At 39.6% G+C, this 18,194-nt stretch overlaps 2 protein-coding genes across 4 annotated transcripts; one reads left to right on the top strand and one right to left on the bottom strand.

The window, feature by feature from the left end:
- Window positions 1–66: 66 nt before the first annotated feature.
- On the top strand, window positions 67–12,419 carry chrna3 (cholinergic receptor, nicotinic, alpha 3). Of its 3 annotated transcripts, XR_011239822.1 has the most exons (9): window positions 67–256; window positions 732–871; window positions 5,207–5,251; window positions 7,032–7,141; window positions 7,923–9,120; window positions 9,216–10,858; window positions 10,969–11,016; window positions 11,123–11,422; window positions 11,500–12,419. XR_011239822.1 is itself a non-coding variant. In XM_020080224.2 (6 exons), exons 1-6 carry the CDS (start codon window positions 196–198, stop codon window positions 9,342–9,344), a joined length of 1,683 nt encoding a protein of 560 aa, XP_019935783.2. In that variant the 5' UTR covers window positions 67–195; the 3' UTR covers window positions 9,345–12,419. The 3 variants fall into 3 exon arrangements, 1 of the variants encoding a protein (XP_019935783.2); XR_011239817.1 differs by having other exon boundaries at window positions 11,123–12,419; XM_020080224.2 differs by having other exon boundaries at window positions 9,216–12,419.
- Window positions 12,420–14,721: 2,302 nt separating this feature from the next.
- On the bottom strand, window positions 14,722–18,135 carry LOC109624913 (UDP-glucuronosyltransferase 2C1-like). The gene is made up of 2 exons (XM_020079844.2): window positions 16,571–18,135; window positions 14,722–16,474 (listed from the first exon to the last, which is right to left on the bottom strand). Exon 2 carries the CDS (start codon window positions 16,465–16,467, stop codon window positions 14,875–14,877), a length of 1,593 nt encoding a protein of 530 aa, XP_019935403.2. The 5' UTR covers window positions 16,468–16,474; window positions 16,571–18,135; the 3' UTR covers window positions 14,722–14,874.
- Window positions 18,136–18,194: the final 59 nt, after the last annotated feature.

Raw genomic sequence — 18,194 nt, 5'->3', positions numbered from 1 at the left:
TTTTCCTGGTTGTATTAGATCAGAGTACTGTGGTGCAGTGGTGTTTCTGCTGTCAGTGACTGGGTGTGATGCAGACCCCCCCCCCCCCTCTGTCTCCCTCCCTCACGGCAGCTACGGACGAGCTCTCACTCCTCACTTTCTCTTCTCGTCTGCTCCGAGGAGCAGATTCATTTTGCATTGGTCAAGTGAAACAGGATGAAAACCAGTTTGTGCATCATTGAGCTCACATGTTTCTTCCTTCTGTTTCTTCTGTCAGGTGAGTTACAGGCTTCTATTATAACATCATATCTTACTTTACTTTTTGCTTTAAGTAAACATGTTTATTGTCATATAAGTATAAATAAATATTTGTTATATTATATATCTTTATTTAAATCATCCCATTCATAACAATATAATCCTACATTTTAACATTTCGACTTCTCTCTTAAATTCTGGCACTGATACTGAATATCAAAGCTGAGGATGTTCATGTGAAATGATGAGTGTATTTTTTTGTTTGCACTGAATATGAATGTATCTGCAACATTAATCTAGTCACCACTGCATGATAATTTAGCATTATCAGAATATAAAAAGATACATGAATTAAAAAAAGTTGTTCTCAGTTTCCACACAGAAATGGGCAATCTGTGCAAAATCTGCTTCTTCTGATTTTTCAGCACAAACCAACATGATTGTGCGTCAGTTTGTTTAACCCACTGAACACTTGACCCTGTGCTCTGATTCAGGAGGCTCGTGTTCAGATGCAGAGCACAGGCTCTTCTCTGTGATATTCTCCAGCTACAACCAGTACATACGCCCAGTGGAGAATGTGTCTGACCCAGTCATTGTGCAGTTCGAGGTGTCCATGTCACAGTTAGTCAAAGTGGTAAGTAATCTACAAAATGTTATTTCACAGACGTCCATAGTCATCTTACTTCTGAATTCTAAACAAATGGTTTATCACAGTCACAAATGCATCATTCTGCTTAATGAGGAGGACTTGTGGAGGATATGATCACAATGTAAAACCTTGGAGAACCAGGTTGTACTGTGTACTTTGGACAACAAACTTTTAGACCAAGGGACTATTGGGACACCATCTGAGACACCTGAGATATTCCCAGCCACTAGCCCCCGGTGTATGAGCTATAGGAGCGCACCAGATGAGAAGAGGGGCAGTCTGGCTGAGACAAGATGGGAAATGTCAGCTGTCTGAGCACCTCTCAGGGCAGGCAGAGGACTATCACTCAATCACTGCCACTTCACATGAGCACCTCTCCATTTAACGACGGGTGTTCGCCGGAGCTTGTTCACCGCAGAGCGGCAGGGGCCAGTCAGACGGCTGTGTCGCTCGACTCAGACAGGTCCAGAGTGGATGTCGACAATTAAGCAGAAAGGCTCGCCTCTGACAAGGATGACAGCTTCACTCGTAAAATAGGAAAAGCTTTGAATTTTACTGCACAATAACACATCAGTCCCTCTACTAGTGTTGAAGGTCAAGGATCTTCCCAAAAGTCATCTGGTTACGTTATTGATAAAATGACTGGATTTAGAGACTTTGGGTTATATCTGTCAGAGTGATTTATATACAGTTGTGTTCAAAATAATAGCAGTCCAACATCACTAACCAGATCAATCACGGTTTTTGGTAGAAATTATATTTCTACTTGGCAAATAATTTACTAGTAGGTGTAGTAGGGTTATAGAAAACCAACAGACCCAACCGTCATGACATGGATGCTGCTGATTCTGTGTAAATGAATCATTAATTAAAAGCGGCTTGTTCAAAATAATAGCAGTGTGGAGTTCAACTAGTGAGGTCATTCATCCTGTGAAAAAACAGGCGTCAAACAGGTAGCCAATGTTGTACATGCTAGTTATGGAGCATTTCTTTCTGAAAATTTGAGCAAAATGGGTCATTCCAGACATTGTTCAGAAGAACAGCATACTTTGATTAAAAAGTACGAAGAAGTGCAGAAAATGATAGGCTGCTCAGCTGAAATGATCTCAAATGCTTTAAATTGGTAAACAAAACCAGAAAGTCGTGGAAGAAAACGGAAAACTACCATTCGAATGGATCGAAGAATATCCAAAATGGCGAAGACTCAGCCAATGATCGGCTCCAGGATGATCAAAGAAGGTCTAAAGTTACCTGTGAGTACTGTAACAATAAGATGTCTATGTGAAGCCAAGCTATCAGCAAGAAGCCCCCGCAAAGTCACATTGTTGAAAAAACGACATGTGCTGAAGAGGTTACAATTTTTCAAAGAACACAGTGACTGGCCTAAAGGGAAATGGCGCAACATTTTGTGGACTGATGAAAGCAAAATATACTTTTTGGGTCTAGGGGCCACAGACAGATTGTCAGATGACCCCCAAACACTTAATTCAAGCCACAGTACACTGTGAAGACAGTGAATCATGGTGGCGCAAGCATCATGATAATGAGATGTTTCTCATACTATGGTGTCGGCCTATTCATCGCATACCAAGGATAATGGATCAGTTTGAATAGATCAAAATATTTGAAGAGGTCATGTTGCCTTATGCCGCAGAGGAGATGCGCTTGAAATGGGTGTTTCAACAAGGGTTAGACCCCAAACACACCAGTAAGTGAGCAGCATCTTGGTTCCAGACCAACAAGAGTAACGTTATGGAGTGGCCAGCCCAATCCACGGACCTTAATCCAATAGAAAACTTGTGGGCTGACATAAAAAATGTTGTTTATGAGGCTAGACCAAGAAATGCAGAGGAATTGTGGAATGTAGACAATCGTCCTGGGCTAGAATACCTGTTCACAGGTGCCAGAAGTTGGTCGACTCCATGCAACACAGTTCTCAGAAACAGTGGTTATACAACTAAATATTAGTTCAATTACTCACAGGAAAGCTAAATCTTCAATAATAAATTTTTTGTAATAACAAATTTTATACATTTTTCTTCATGTTTTGATTTGGAATAGAATGTGCAGTGTTCCCAATGCATTTGCGTGTATGGAAATAAAAGCTATTATAAGGATTTTGAGCTTTACTCACTTTTTTATACACACTGCTATTATTTTGAACACAACTATAAGTGGAATAGCTTATTTGAAATGGGAAGTTGGATACTGATTGTATAATAAATATCAAGCTACTGCAACAAGGCTTGTTTGCTTATCTTAGCACACTGACTGAAGGCACCAGGGTACAACCAGCATGGCTCTATGCGTAGGTACAATAAAGAGAGAATAAGCTTTAGGACTACTGGTAGACAAAGTTTCTTACCTTTGGACAGAGGCAGACTTCACATTGAAGTCAGTAGCCAATAGTTATTCTCATCCGTCAATCCATCAACTGTTCATCTTTCAAGGTGTCACGATTCCCAGCTGACATTGGTCAACAGACGGGTTTACACCCTTGATAGGTCCCAACATATGGAGACAAACAGACATTGGTACTCAAATTCACAATTATGGACAATTCAGAGTCTACAATCAACCTAACCATAGGAGAATGCTGGTATACCTGGAGAAAACACAGGGAGAACATGCTAACTCCACATGGAAAGACACCATGAGGCCAAGCTGGGATTTGAACCGGGAACCTTCTTGCTATGCACCTTCTGTGCTGCCCTCCTTTAAGGAAGGAAAACATTTTACATTGCAATATTAAAAAAATAAATAAAAATAAAATGAGATAATAGCCCGGTATTTCTCTTGACAGATGCAGTGGATATTGTGAGATCTGATACAATGAAATCATCTGAATTTTCTTCCCTTTTCCCTGTGTATAATCTGTATTTTTCTTCTCAGAAGACTTTTATAAGTATTGAATACCTGTCTGAATGTAGACAAGAGAATGAGATAAAGGATATTTTATCACACTCTGCTTAACTGTGTTAATATAGCAGGCTGTGTATCTCCTGGTGCAGATGGATGACTGTTATTACCCAGAGCATCTGGTGCACTTGTAACCTAGACTTTCCTGTGGAGCTATATAAGCTCATTTAAACTATCAATAACTCATCAGCCAGGCAGGCCGCCTCAGTCATCATCTCGTTATCAGGGATTTTGCCAAAGGCTGTCTGAGATATTTGAATGTGACAGAACTGGGGACAGCAGGTTTAAGAAATGAGAGCTCCTTAATGAAATATTTTGACATGAATTTGCTTATTTGCTTTCTTGCTTGGAAATTGATGAGAAGATAGCAGCCATATGTCTTCCCATTAACTATTTAAGTTAGCCTAGATGGCACACTTCAAGATAGGAATGGTAATTTGTTCCTGAAACACTTCTTATTCATGGAAATCCTGAAGCGAAGACGATGGCCAGAAGTTTGCGAGCCAGTCACAGAAAAGTCTAACAGTTGTCAAGCAGTGCATGTTCATGTGTTTTGGGGGGCGTAGCTTTAACAAGAGGAAGTGGGATGTATCGCTTGAATATTTTGAAGTGTAGCCTGCTCTTAATAGCTTTTCCAGGGTTACCAACCTCCGTGTTACAGGTTAAGAATTATTGATAATAGATGGAATATAGCTTAGCTTAGCATAAAGACTGGAAACAGGGGAATAGGCTAGCATGTCTATACCTTTCGAAATCTACACACAAGCACTGCTGGGAGCTGCTTATCTAAATCAATGTGTAGAGTTTTGCCATGCCGTGCCACCTCTGCATATTGAGGTTTTAAGAAATCCTGCAGCCAGACTTAATTATACATAATACTGGAAAACCTCACTAAATTCTGAATGAATCTTCCTCAGATCTGACTCAGAACATTTCATGTCGCTGTTCTCTGACTGATTTGGTGGTGAGGCACAGGATAGATGAATAGATGACCCCATCCAATTAAGATCATCCTGCATCTACCTACCTGAGCTTCCCAGCCGCGTGTCACATGATCAGATTCATTCACAGTCAAAGTCACACACAAACCTGACCTCCACAGCTCTTCTCTCTCCCCCTCCTCTGTCCCTCTGCTCCACCTTTAGCACAGAGTGTTAAAATAAAAGTCGAGGCTGTGCCCTCCAGCTACCATGTGTGTGTCATGCTCCAGGCATAGAGGACTCAGGTGCGCCTCTCTCAATCCTCTTGTCTGGGGCACACACTGAGGTCTGACCCTGCAGAAAGCATCAGGAATGGATGATTGCATGTGACACTTCATCTTTTAACTTAACTAAAAATGTCAATATTCATTTGTATTTTTTTTCTTTAATATCATAATAATCAATTCTGGTCTGTTTTCAGGATGAATTAAATCAGATCATGGAGACCAATCTGTGGCTGAGACATGTAAGTTTATGGTGAATGACTGCAAATTGACCTCAAGCAAGGACATCAAGTATGAATCCAGCCTACTGTCATACATTATTCTTCAGGGATAGACTGACAGCTTGAATCATTCATGAGAGGAAGCTTTTTAAACACATTGATCCATGCGGTGGATTTTCTTTGGTTGGATTGCAGCAGCAGTGATTACCATGACTGACTGTTGTTACAGTTACAGCAATGGCTTATTGCAGCTGTTGCCAACTTTGTCCTTTGTCACCATGTTAATTGGACTTTTTCAGATCTCATTAGAAATGACATATTGATGAAACATGCAACTTATCATTTTGCATGTAAATACAACAGCACAGCCGATGTCTTTAACTAATGTATACAGTGATTTTGCCAGACGAAGTCAGAATTATATATGTACACACTGTTAACTTTTGCTGCACTTTTACAGTTAAATGCCACAAAACACAAGGCATTGTGGTTTAAGTGCACAATCCAATATGTGATTTATGGTGACATACTGTATTTTTTTAAATTGCAGTAATATACTCTTTAATACAGTTTTGGCAGCACAGAGCATCAGCTTGGAAATAACTTTCATATAAAATGAGGCAGGAAAAGTCTCATATTACTAAGCATGCACTTATCTTTGCAAGAGCTGTGTTCTAGGGTTGAGCTTCAATTGCTCTGTGGTGCTGAGAGATGAAGATTCACCTATTTAAATGTCATTTGTTGTTTTCTTTAGAGTCTCTGAAAACTAAGGATAAAAGGTTTATTTCCCCTCTCTCTGCCTCATTTTGCCAAATTGTTGATAGTGTTGAGTGAAATTTTTACAGCTCTCCGAGGTTACTTTACTATTGTTACTTCATGAGTCTCATGAGGCTCGCTGGCTTTCCTCAAGGGTCAAAAACAGTGGATGGAGGGTCCATAAAACATTGTAAACTATGGTCCGTCTAATACCCTGGCGCGCACACACGCGCGCGCGCGTGCGCGCGCACACACACACACACACACACACCTCAGTTGAGAATGATGACTTCCCATTGTTTTAATGAGGGACATTTTAAAATCAGAGCAGGCATTTATAGCAAAAGATAAGAGTAAATTACTTCTACTTTTTACTTTCATAGAATAAATTTAATAACTTTTAAATTATGGATTAAAATAATTGAATGATATTTAAATAATTAAATGATACTGCTTTATAGCTTTATGTAAACAACTTGTTTAGAGTAAACCATCCTCCAAGTTATTCTTGCATGAAGATGGATTTCCAGCGCTTGCTTTCGACTTTGTTTGGAATAACATGGTAGAAAATACTTTTGTATTTCTTTGCAATTACAAGCGTGCTTGTATTCTGAACTAAGACACATGATAAATATACTAATGTTAGCATTTAGCTCAAATACAGGCTCTCACAGCTGCTAATATAGGAACAGACTCTTAACGTTGGTTTGCTATGAGCTGCTATTTTGATTATTTTTGGCATTAAATGTAATCTTGCAGGTATTTGTAGATGTATATTATGCATCAGATAAATATTGCCTTCATTGAGCAGTCAAATTCCAGTGAAAGGTTTGGATTCATCAATTCAATTTATGTCCAAAACTTATAACAATTAAAAACAATTTTACAAAGGACAGAGACTTGTTCATCTTCAGTTTTACCAAATCAGGAAGTTACAGAAAATGTTAGTGCATGTGATCACAAAGTGATTTTTGTCAGAGATTTAGTTTGATATTTTGGTTTTATTTGTTTGACTGTAGATGAATCATTCTGGTGTGTTTCCCAGGTCTGGAATGATTACAAACTGAGATGGAATCCAAAAGATTTCGGAGGGGTTGAGTATATCCGTGTGCCATCCAACAGGATATGGAAGCCAGACATTGTGCTGTACAACAAGTAAGCTTAACAACACATTAAACATCTGGATACACAATTTTAATAATTGCTGGTTAAATTTATGAAAAACCATCATTTCCATTATCTGTTTTGCATATTGTTAACAGGAAGTCAGATGGGCAGTTTTAGGTTTAAGGTGCAGAAGCAAGGCAGGAGCAAAGTAAACTAGCAAAAAATTTATTTTATTAAAAGGCAAAGTTCTTACAAAATGCAAAACTTTAAAATCCATGAACAGAAAAACACTGAGGTCAAAAACAAAACACAAGGAATACGATAAAACTCACTGGTGAGGGCAAGGTGACTGAATGACGGCAGGGTGGCAACATAAGACAACAGACAAAGGGAAGCAGAGAGACTTATATAGACAGGGGAGGCAGGGTTGATTGAACACAGGTGAAGCACATGAGGAAGGTGCAGAAAATCACAGGGGAGGGAAACAGGACAAAGACAGGAAGTCAAGGCAGAGATACACAAGGTGTATACATTTCAAAATAAAACAGGAAACACAGAACTCAGAAAGAAACAAATGAACGCAAACCTAAACACAAGGACACAGGAAAAGTCCATAAACAAAAGAGTCTATAAAAAAAACAAAATACTCATCTAGGAGGCAAAGCCTCATTTATGAAAACTACAATATTTCATTAATTGGTTCATTTGTTCGTGACACAATAGTCAATTGTTTATATCCCTCAACTTAATATTCACTGACTCATCAGTCTATGTCTGTCCCTCTACCTAAGCCTTTGTTGTCCTCACTCTCTTTTTTTCGTCTCTGCAGTGCAGTTGGAGATTTCCAGGTTGATGACAAAACAAAGGCCTTGCTCCGTTACAATGGCGACGTCACCTGGATCCCTCCGGCAATTTTCAAGAGCTCCTGCAAGATCGACGTCACGTACTTCCCCTTCGACTACCAAAACTGCACCATGAAATTCGGCTCCTGGACCTACGACAAGGCCAAGATCGATCTGGTGCTAATTGGCTCCACCATCAACCTTAAGGACTTCTGGGAGAGCGGCGAGTGGACGATCATCGACGCCCCTGGTTATAAACATGACATTAAGTACAACTGCTGCGAGGAAATCTACACAGACATCACTTACTCTTTGTACATCCGCCGACTGCCTCTTTTCTATACTGTCAACATGATAATCCCATGTCTGCTCATCTCCTTCCTCACCGTGCTCGTCTTCTACCTGCCATCTGATTGTGGTGAGAAGGTCACTCTGTGCATCTCTGTTCTACTTTCTTTAACCGTCTTCCTGCTGGTTATTACCGAGACCATCCCTTCCACATCACTGGTCATACCCTTGATTGGAGAGTACCTCCTCTTCACCATGATCTTCGTCACCCTCTCTATTGTCATCACTGTTTTTGTCTTGAACGTCCACTACCGCACATCACAGACCCACACGATGCCCTGTTGGGTGCGGCGTGTGTTCCTGGGACTGCTTCCTCGAGTGATGTTCATGACCAGGCCAGAGAGGGACCCAGAGAAGTTGGTGGTGGCCGACAGCGTTCACACAATGCATGCCAGACCTTGCACCATTCATTCGTCAGGCACTCTGCAGAAACAGCAGAGGCCTCAGGCCCTGGCCTCCAGCGTGGTGTCCAGCCTGACCAACCGTCAGCGGCTTTTCAACAACACGGAGCTCTCCAACCTCAATAACCTGAACGCAGACCCTGGAAAAGAGGCAAGCTCTGGGTTCTTGTGCTATGAGGGCCGCTGCAACTGCTGCTGGCACCAGAGATCCAGCAAACTGCCTGCAGACTCTGGGGGAGGGAGCGGCGGACTGGAGTGCCTGGCGGCGCTGACAGGAGGAAATGCTGGGTTGGGAGGGGGGAGTCAATGCTCCAGCTCCGAGTCTCTGGATGGAGGAATACTGTCCCTTTTGCCGCTCTCTCCTGAGATCAGGGAGGCCATTGAGAGTGTCAAATACATAGCAGAGAACATGAGACTGCAGAATGAAGCAAAGGAGGTGAGTGCAACTATAATCAAGCTTTCATTAGAAATTATAAGAAAAAAAATCAGCTTTCAAGAATCTAAAATGTTTCTTCTGTGATGTCCTCTCAGGTTCAGGATGACTGGAAGTACGTTGCCATGGTGATCGACAGGATCTTCCTGTGGGTTTTTGTCCTTGTGTGTATCCTGGGAACAGCTGGACTCTTCCTCCAGCCTCTTTTACTCTTGGAGGACCTTTGAGTCACTTTGACAAAACTTCCAACTTGAGAATGTTGAACTGCACAGCAGCTGTTACTTATACGTGATATATATGTAAAAATCAAATTTCCGGTAAATGGTGAGTTGATGACCAACAATCCAAAACTCAGATGAAATATGTTGATGGTGCCACGCTCAAAGACAGGGGATGGAAATATTAGATACTCATGTTTTGTCAAAAGGTGACATCATGTGGTCATTCTTTGAAACTACAAGTGACAAAAAAAGACTTTCTGGCTGTTTAAAGGGAAATGTTACCTATTTCATCACAAGCTCTATTGTAACAATTTACTGAACATATTTGACGTTTTAAGAGACATTTAAAGTAAATGTACATAATTTACTCCTGTGGTTCCCACATCTTTCTGTAAATAAATTGAAATAGTTAAAGGCAGAAGATGATTCAAATTCTGAAATAGTTCAGAGACAAAAGCTGTGGAGTGTGGATGCCATTCGATGGAGTCAATGAGGCTCTGGTAATCAGTGTGTTTCACATACTCTGAGCCCCCTCGGAGCTATCTCAGCTTATTGGATCACAATCAATATGAAGAGCTAGTGACGAAGGAACTTATCGGCTTCCTCTCCTGTCTTCTACTGCACAGTGGTTGCTGCATCTATAACATCAGCTCAGTGCATATATATAATCACAAGTCTGTTGACCCTGTGTTAATACCAAACGAAAAATGTCCACTATTATTTTTTACATATTTACATGATTTATTTCCACGTTTGGTTTTATTCTCATTTCCAAATTCTGTAAAGTGGCCTTGGTACCTCGAAATTTGCAATATAAATGTAATTTATCATTATGATTATTATTAATTTAATGACTATGTTGCTGTTAGGGGAAGGGGTCAACACGTCACACATCTTCAAAAATGTATTTATGGTGTGATTCTATTTTTGTTCCATTAGGGATGGGTATCACAGCCTCCATGTACCCAGCACCCTGCTGGGGGCGCTGATTGTCTGTACGTCACTGTGTGACTCTTATCAAACAGCTAAACATCCAAGCAGGTAGCAAGCTGTGTGATTGCAGGTAAATCCAGACAGACATGCTCTCTGTCACATCTGATAACAAAGCCCCTGGCTGAGGAATTTAATTTTTGCACACTCAAAAACTAGAGGTGGAGATCTCCCACTGATAACTGATACACCCTCAAATAAAAAGTTTCTAAAGGTCAAAAAACTCTGCTGGTTACATCCTGCAAAAGCTTCAAAAAGGATGTTAAAGAGAAGCTTGTGTTCAGTGTAATATATTTAAAAATAAATGCCTCACTGTTTTAGGGAACCTATCTGGTGAGTTTTTTTGAAAAATCATTTCAGACGTCATAAGCCACCAGATAATGCACAGGATGTGGTTCATTATGGTTTCTGCACTGTGCTCTTTCAGCTTCTGTAGGTTTAGACAATAACCTGATGGGTACCTGTGCAGAGGGAGACAGTCACGGGTGTCACTTCACTTACAGTCATGAATAAAATCATCATTCTTATGTGTGAGTATTCGCAAATTTACCTATTTGACTTTGTATTTATAATTCTGTGAAATTTTGCATGCAAATTAAAGGAATGGAATTCTTTTTTTTTTTTTTTTTTTCCCTTCAAGGCACACTTGTTAAGCTGGTTAGAAGCCAAATCCCTGATAAGCCTCATGGTGAGCATTCGTTAATGTGGTGAAATCTGATGCATTAATGAGTATTTTGCTTTGTATCATTTATCAAAATGATGTTTGTCTCTGTCCGATTATATGGATTTTGCAGATATTTTTCCAGCGAAGGTCATGACTCAACAGAAAAACATAAACGAGGACGGTAACCTTCATATGACCTGTAGCACATATGGCAGCAAGAAACTCTCCAGCGTTTATGTGTATCTGTGGAAGGACGGCCTCGGAATCAGTAAAATGGAGCAGAAGCAAGAACAACACGATTCCACCTTCACCATGTACAGAGTTGGTCTTAATAACAGTGGAAATTACAGCTGTGTTTTTTCCAGAACTGATTATCCTCCTTCTAAAGTAGCAATGAAAGGACACAACATCATCCAGATCCAGGTTATAGGTAAATATTTCCATCATCATGAAGTCAACATGTCAGCTTTACTTCCTCTCTACTCATTTTCTCCCTCTGCCATGCAGCCAATTTCCTCCCTGCAGACATTTCAGTGGCCGGGGTGTCCACTGTCAGCGAGGGGGAAGACATAGAATTCAGATGTGCTGTTTCTTACGCCCTGCAAACGCTCGATGACTGTCAGGTCATCCAGTCTTACCTGAAGAAGAATGAGAGCATCCTACAAGTGCAAGCATTTGATGTCGCACGGATGGAGACAACTTTCATCATCAAGGACGCCGTCACAAGGGACTCGGGTCACTACAGCTGCGTGGTGCTGCCGTCCAAATGCATCCAAGAGCAAGAAAAAACTGGAAAAACCCTCCGTGGAAATAACACAGTGCTGCTCAAGGTCAAAGGTGAATCTGTCAACACCTGATGGATACAAAATGCAACAAAAAACAAAAAATATTTGTTTTTTAATATGAATTAGTTTTTTCTTTTCAATAATGATGAAGTAATTTTGTGCCATAGTAATGTTTATGATGATTATTTTCCAGGGAGTTTCTTGCTGCAATTGACTGTCCTGTGCGGAGTGATATCTCTGTCGTTGTTGTTACTGGTGCTCTGTCTGTGGTGCATCCCTAGGAAACAAAGTCAGAGGATTAGAAGGAAATCACCAAGTAAGACTATAATGACAAATAAAAAACATATGCACCTGGTCCTAGTTTATGTAGATGTACATTTAAGTCTGTATAGCTTCTGTATAGCAGCTGGCTTGTCTCATCAACACCATTGTGACTTTGAACATTCCCAGAATATATGTAAGTTATATTTTCAAATTTATTTTTTTCCTTTCAACAGGCTGCAAACTTTTGTATAAATCATGGTGAGTGATTTCATGCTTAGTGCTTTGCGATGAATTTAAGATTTGTTCTGAACTGTCATCCCTGCTGTGGTTTGTATGTTGTATAGACATTTTTCAAAATAAATAGAAGTTGACTTCTTTGACTCTGTGTGTGCCTCTCTGTTTGTAGTAAACATATTTAAACATATTTGATCACAGGGACATGTGTTTTTTTTACAGCACGGGGAGTCGGCAGGTCAATGCAGACATGTTGGAGGAAGAGCAGCAGCAGAAAGATGGACAATATCTGGGAACACAACATGGGAGCTATGCTAAAAATGTCCTTTTCTATAATTTTACAATGGCTCGAAAAGAAAACATTATCTAGCTGTTTTTTTTTTTTAAAGAAACAAAAATATCTCCCAAGATTTAACAAATCCTAACAATCATTTGGGATCCATCCATCCTTCAACTATACCATCTATCTCCCCTCCATCATCCATCCACCATCTATTCATCACTTTTAGAAACTGGCAGGTTCTCATTATTTTCACCAGTGAAAGGTATCCTGTGTTAATTGTCAAAGTTCTTTGTGAAAGTCTTAACAGAGCTTTGTAAAATTATTGTAATTAATTGTTTATTAGCATGACATACATACATTTATATATTGATATTATGAATTACATTCATCTATATTTATTCAATTCTTCTAATGTTTTCAATTATCAGGAGAATCTTTCAGCATGGAGGAGGAAGAGGGGTAAGAACTTAACGATTTTAATATAAATGACTACTTTAGTGTTACTTTTCAGCACAGGTTAAGTAAAATTAGTAATCAGATTTTTTTATTAGTTAACATATGTTAATAGAAGAAATTACTCAACTGGTGAAGATTTCCTTTTCAGGTATCAGGCCAGCGTGGATGCTGATGACATGTCTTACTCTGACGAATGGGAGGACGATGGAGAGAGACTGTACGATACTGTGGGTTAGTGTGTTTAAGTTGTACCGTAAAGACGTAACAGTAGTTTTTGTTGGTAAAAGGTCAGATAGACATGCAGATGAGAGGTGAGCAGTTATCACACAAATCGGTGGCTTGCAAAACAAGATTTTTATATTATATTATATTTTATGCAGCACAGACTTTCTTAGAAAAAAAGAAGACCTGAATGTGGCTATAAATAATAAATACATTTGATCATGTATCAAATGTCTGAATGTTTCACACTGATTCAGTTTATTTAGATTAAGTGATATGATTTGTATAATAATTTTAGTTACGTACAATACCTGCCTGCTTTAATTATTAACCTGGTGTTTCCTCGCGAAAGTTCAATCCAAGAGTTGAGTGACCTTTTCAGTGTTAAGACAGTTGCTCTGTCAGCTGCTCTGACTGCAACGACTCTTTTAGCCGACGAGCGACAAATCTAGAGGAACAGGCAAGAAATTAGTCAGAGCTGCTTCACCTCCTCGCTCTCAGTATTGCTGGACCATGTCTCCCACATTGTCTTTACTGAAACTACCACTAGAAGGAGCCAAAGATCTAAATATACTATTCAACTTGTGTGGGGCCTCACGCCTTTGATAAGAGAGAGTTAACCTTTCAAATATATATAAATTAAATGAACTAGTGACATCCCAAAAGGTTGACACTACTGTCCCTGCAAGGTCCAACTTGATTTGAAACACTGGGTGGCGTTATGAGCCCTGTTGAGCCCATTAGTACAGATTTTTTTATATATTTCATGATAAATGTAATTCTAAAACTTTAAAAAAAATGTATCTCGAACAACAGCATTAAAGTGTGCAGTATTACTTTAATGCAATCAACACTTTAAGGGTAGGGCACCTCTTGTTGAGGTGCAGCATGGATATGACTGGGTTTCATATCAGAGCCTTTAACCCAGAACAGATATTTCTCCTTCAACTTTATACAGGTGATAGTTGGCTATGTGTCAAACAGATTAGATGAAGGGCAGGGGGGAAACCGTGGGACACAATCTAGGTCCACAAGCACATAGAAATGCTGACTGAGGCACTAAAACATTTGTTATCTGGTGAGTTTGTTTTCAGTGTACACAGCTTATTCTGCAGTCACTTATTATAAGACAGGTTTCTTTTCATGCACAATATTATCTTTCCATAGAAATGCATTGTTGTTACAGTGGAAACATACATGGAATCTAGAAAGCTTATGCTTGTGCTTATTTTCCAATTTATGCTAAAACTAAACCTCTAAATGACCAAAACATTTATCAATCAGAGACGTCCATTCTCTCCTGCCCTCAGCCATCTCTCTTAACACACACACAAACACACACACTTTGAACCGCTGGCTGAGACACCAACCTGTACCAACGGCTCTAGACCACTGTGCTCCTCAGCCACAGCACCTGCAATCTTGCTAGACAACGTAGATAACTTGGTTTTAGCAGGGAGAAGCACTTAACCTGAATCTTAGGGGTGAGGTCAAACCTAAAATAATTTATTTTTGTTTGCAGAAAAATTCAATGAATTGACAGTTTTACAAATCATTTGTGACATGCAATAACTCTAAACTGTCAGTTGATGTTTTGTTAGGAGAAAGAGCAGACAGAAATCAGCCCAAGGTACATTTTCAGTCCTTTTTCTTCTTTTTGCATTTCTCAAGGCGTACATATCTGACAAATACAAGAGGAAGAAGAGTAATCACTGCAACAGCAGCCAGGAAAGACAGAACTACATCTACAGAGTGGTAGGAGTACCAAGGCAGTCTGTAGGACTCAGTTCTCAGGTGAGCTGCACCTTTGTGTCTCATGATGAACTCTATCCAGTAGAGGGCACTGTCCATTGGCTTCATTGGCTGATCTCTGTGCAGTCTGGAGAGTCTCTGCATGTTCAGCCTGTAGGAGGGCTCAGTCAAGACTTTCTGTATTGCTTCTAGGAAGTTGTTGTCTTTGTCCACTGTGGCTAAAGTAAGAATCTTAGCCCCTCCTCTCTCTTTCAGACGGAGCAGGTTGTCGTACTGGTCAAAGAACACAGGTAGACCCACAACTGGGACTCCGTGATAAATAGCCTCTTGAATTCCATTTGTTCCCCCGTGAGCCACAAATAATTTCATCTTTGGATGTCCCAGGAGGTCATTCTGTGGCATCCAGTCGACTAGTAAAGTGTTGTTGCCCAGAGTGGCCGGTCTGTCGCCTTTATGCCTCCAGATGACTTTCTGAGGTAATTTAGCAAAAGCTGCAGCAATCTTGTTGCTCATGTCAGCAGGAAGTTCACTCACAAACGTCCCCAAAGACATGATGATGACTCCATGCTCCCCAGAGCTCTGGACAAACACCTCCAAGTGTTCAGGAAGTGGTTCAGCAGGTTTGCACTGAAACCCTCCTATGTAAACAACATTAGGCATAGTTGGTCGAGGAAACTCAAACACAAAGTCCACTCTCATGAGCCACAGGTCTGCTCCTTGCAGTAAGTCACTGTATCTGACTTCTGGACCAAAGAACTCGTCACAAACAGTTTGATATTGAGGGTTAATTAAAAACCCATCCTGAATTTGCCAAATGGCAAAAAAAATTAGATTCTTTACTCTCTGTATGAAATTCATCTTGTCTGACAGGCCAGAGCCGGTCATCGGGATGTAAGACAAGGGAGAAGGTGCAATGGCCAAATGTCCTTCTCCACTTGTAATCCAGCGGACGTTATAAACAAGAGGTAGCTGAAGAGCTTGAGCCAACATTATACCTGCACCCCAGGCCGGATCAGTGAGGACCAGGTCATATTTTCTCTCCTTCAAACTATTCATCAATTCTTTATCTTTAAACATAACAGTAGCCATTTGGCATATTATTCTATGCATGTTAAACATGGCAGTAAACATCTCAACCTGCAAACTCGCAAAGGTTAACACAGAGCTCTCCCCTCTCTCTATGTCGATGATCTTTTTCAGGATGGGGTTAATGAAGTCGTGATTAAAGGCTTCAGTGACAGATACTGTTATTGTGTTGTAGTGCAGAGAGTCGTCCTTGATGTACCAGCTCTTATCGGTCCGAAGCACTTCGATGGAGTGTCCTCGAGAGTGCAGCGCTCTGATCATGAAATCCATGTTCACCCAGTGGCTTCCCTCCAAAGGAACAATCAAGATCCTGCCCCCGTGACATATTCTCAATGTCAGGAAGACAACAGATAAAAGGAGAAGGAGCGTCTTAGTGTTACCATCAGGCGGCATCTCCAACCTGAGAGGAAAATAAATACACTCACTGTAGATACACTCAGGAGAATTCAATGGTATAAAATTAAGTTGGTATTAAATTATATTGATTAAAACATACCTGCTTTACATGAAGTAGCTCACAGCATGCATGTGCTTATTCCTTCGATGTGGATGTGAAATATATCCGTGGTAGCAGAGAATGCGTAACAACAAATTCCAGGATAGATTACATGAGTGGATTATCGTTAATCTTTTCTTTGGGCCTTTCTACAGGAATCAAGAACAATGTGATCTTTGTTGAAGCTGTGGGCAAAGACTTGTTACAATTATGTAGCACAGACTGTAACTTTGCTCAGCGACTTCTCTCTATTACCTGCACTATATTGTGTAACGTGTGCTTTTGCACATTACTTGTATATTTGATTGTTATAATATATTCCAATCCTAATTTTTGCATTTTTATATTAATGTCATACTGTATACTATACCTTTCTATATACTTATTACTTATCAGTCTTAACATATATTTGTTATCCTCTTATACATACATATATCTTATACATATACAGTGTACATCCTCCTAAATCAGCCACCGCACTTTTTTGACCCATAATATTCTGTGTAGTGAAAAGTATATATTATAAGTTAGTTTTTTATTTGTCTCTTATTTTCATTTTTAATTTATCACCTATTATTCTAATTTTAACTTTCAGTCAATTAGGTTTTTCACAGTTTTAAATGGGTCTTGACAAATTTACTGTGAATGAATCCCAGTACTATACATAGTGTAATCCCCAAAGTCTGTGCAGACATGGTCTCATAATAGCCAACAAAAATATTGTTAATAGTAAAATTGTTAATAATTAAAAGTCCTGTACATAAAATGTAATCATGTCTGACATTCCTCATCAAAGCAATTTTTTCCCCATCAGAATATTTAGATTTTGTATGAACATACTGTATACTTGGAGCAGAGTGAGCTATTACACTGATGTTGCTTCATACACACAAAAATCCACAAAAAATGATTTATGTAAGACAACACAAATAAGTAGCTGCATCAAATTTTAGAACAATGAAACTAATTCTGTACCGTATTTATCATTATTTATAGTAGGTGAAATTATGCGTGTGAACAAAAATCCCAGACATTGGTGAAAATTATCTTTCCACCAACCAACTTTTACTGTTCTCTGACCTCCATAGTGAAAATATTACACTTGAATAAATTAAGTACCATATTATGTATATATTTATCTAGATGTGAATAACAGCTTTTACTTTTCTGGCATAGAGACCCTCTATCATTTTAAGATCCATGATTATTTATATTGTAGGAGTTAAAATACCGTACAGTTGTTGTCTATCCTTGTGTTTGATCATCATTTTTACTCACAGACTCTGTGTTTAGTGTTGTAGTAACTGGAAGTGGAACCCAACAGACTTTTTCAATTCAGTCCCCACCCTTTGTTGCTGTTGTTTTGTCTTGAGAGGCAGTGCAGGGTCTTACACAGGCTGAGAGCTGCTCAGCTGCTGAAACAAAAGAGTCTCCCTGGTTCCTGGAGATGTGAACAGCAGTAAAGTGGCCCTTAGGTCCTTTCAAACATGTCTCTAAATCAAATGACTGGATGCATCTGCATGCAACATCAATCGAATAACAAGACAAATATGGAATTTTTAAATCTGTTTTGCTCACTTAAGATGGAGGTAGGAAGAGCTGGCTGGGAAATTAATGTCCAAAG

The sequence above is a fragment of the Paralichthys olivaceus genome, chromosome 1 (assembly GCF_024713975.1).
Source record: "Paralichthys olivaceus isolate ysfri-2021 chromosome 1, ASM2471397v2, whole genome shotgun sequence".
Taxonomy (NCBI): Eukaryota; Metazoa; Chordata; class Actinopteri; order Pleuronectiformes; family Paralichthyidae; genus Paralichthys; species Paralichthys olivaceus.
The sequence above is the reverse complement of the archived record's forward strand: the minus strand, read 5'-3'. Positions and strand labels throughout refer to the sequence as shown.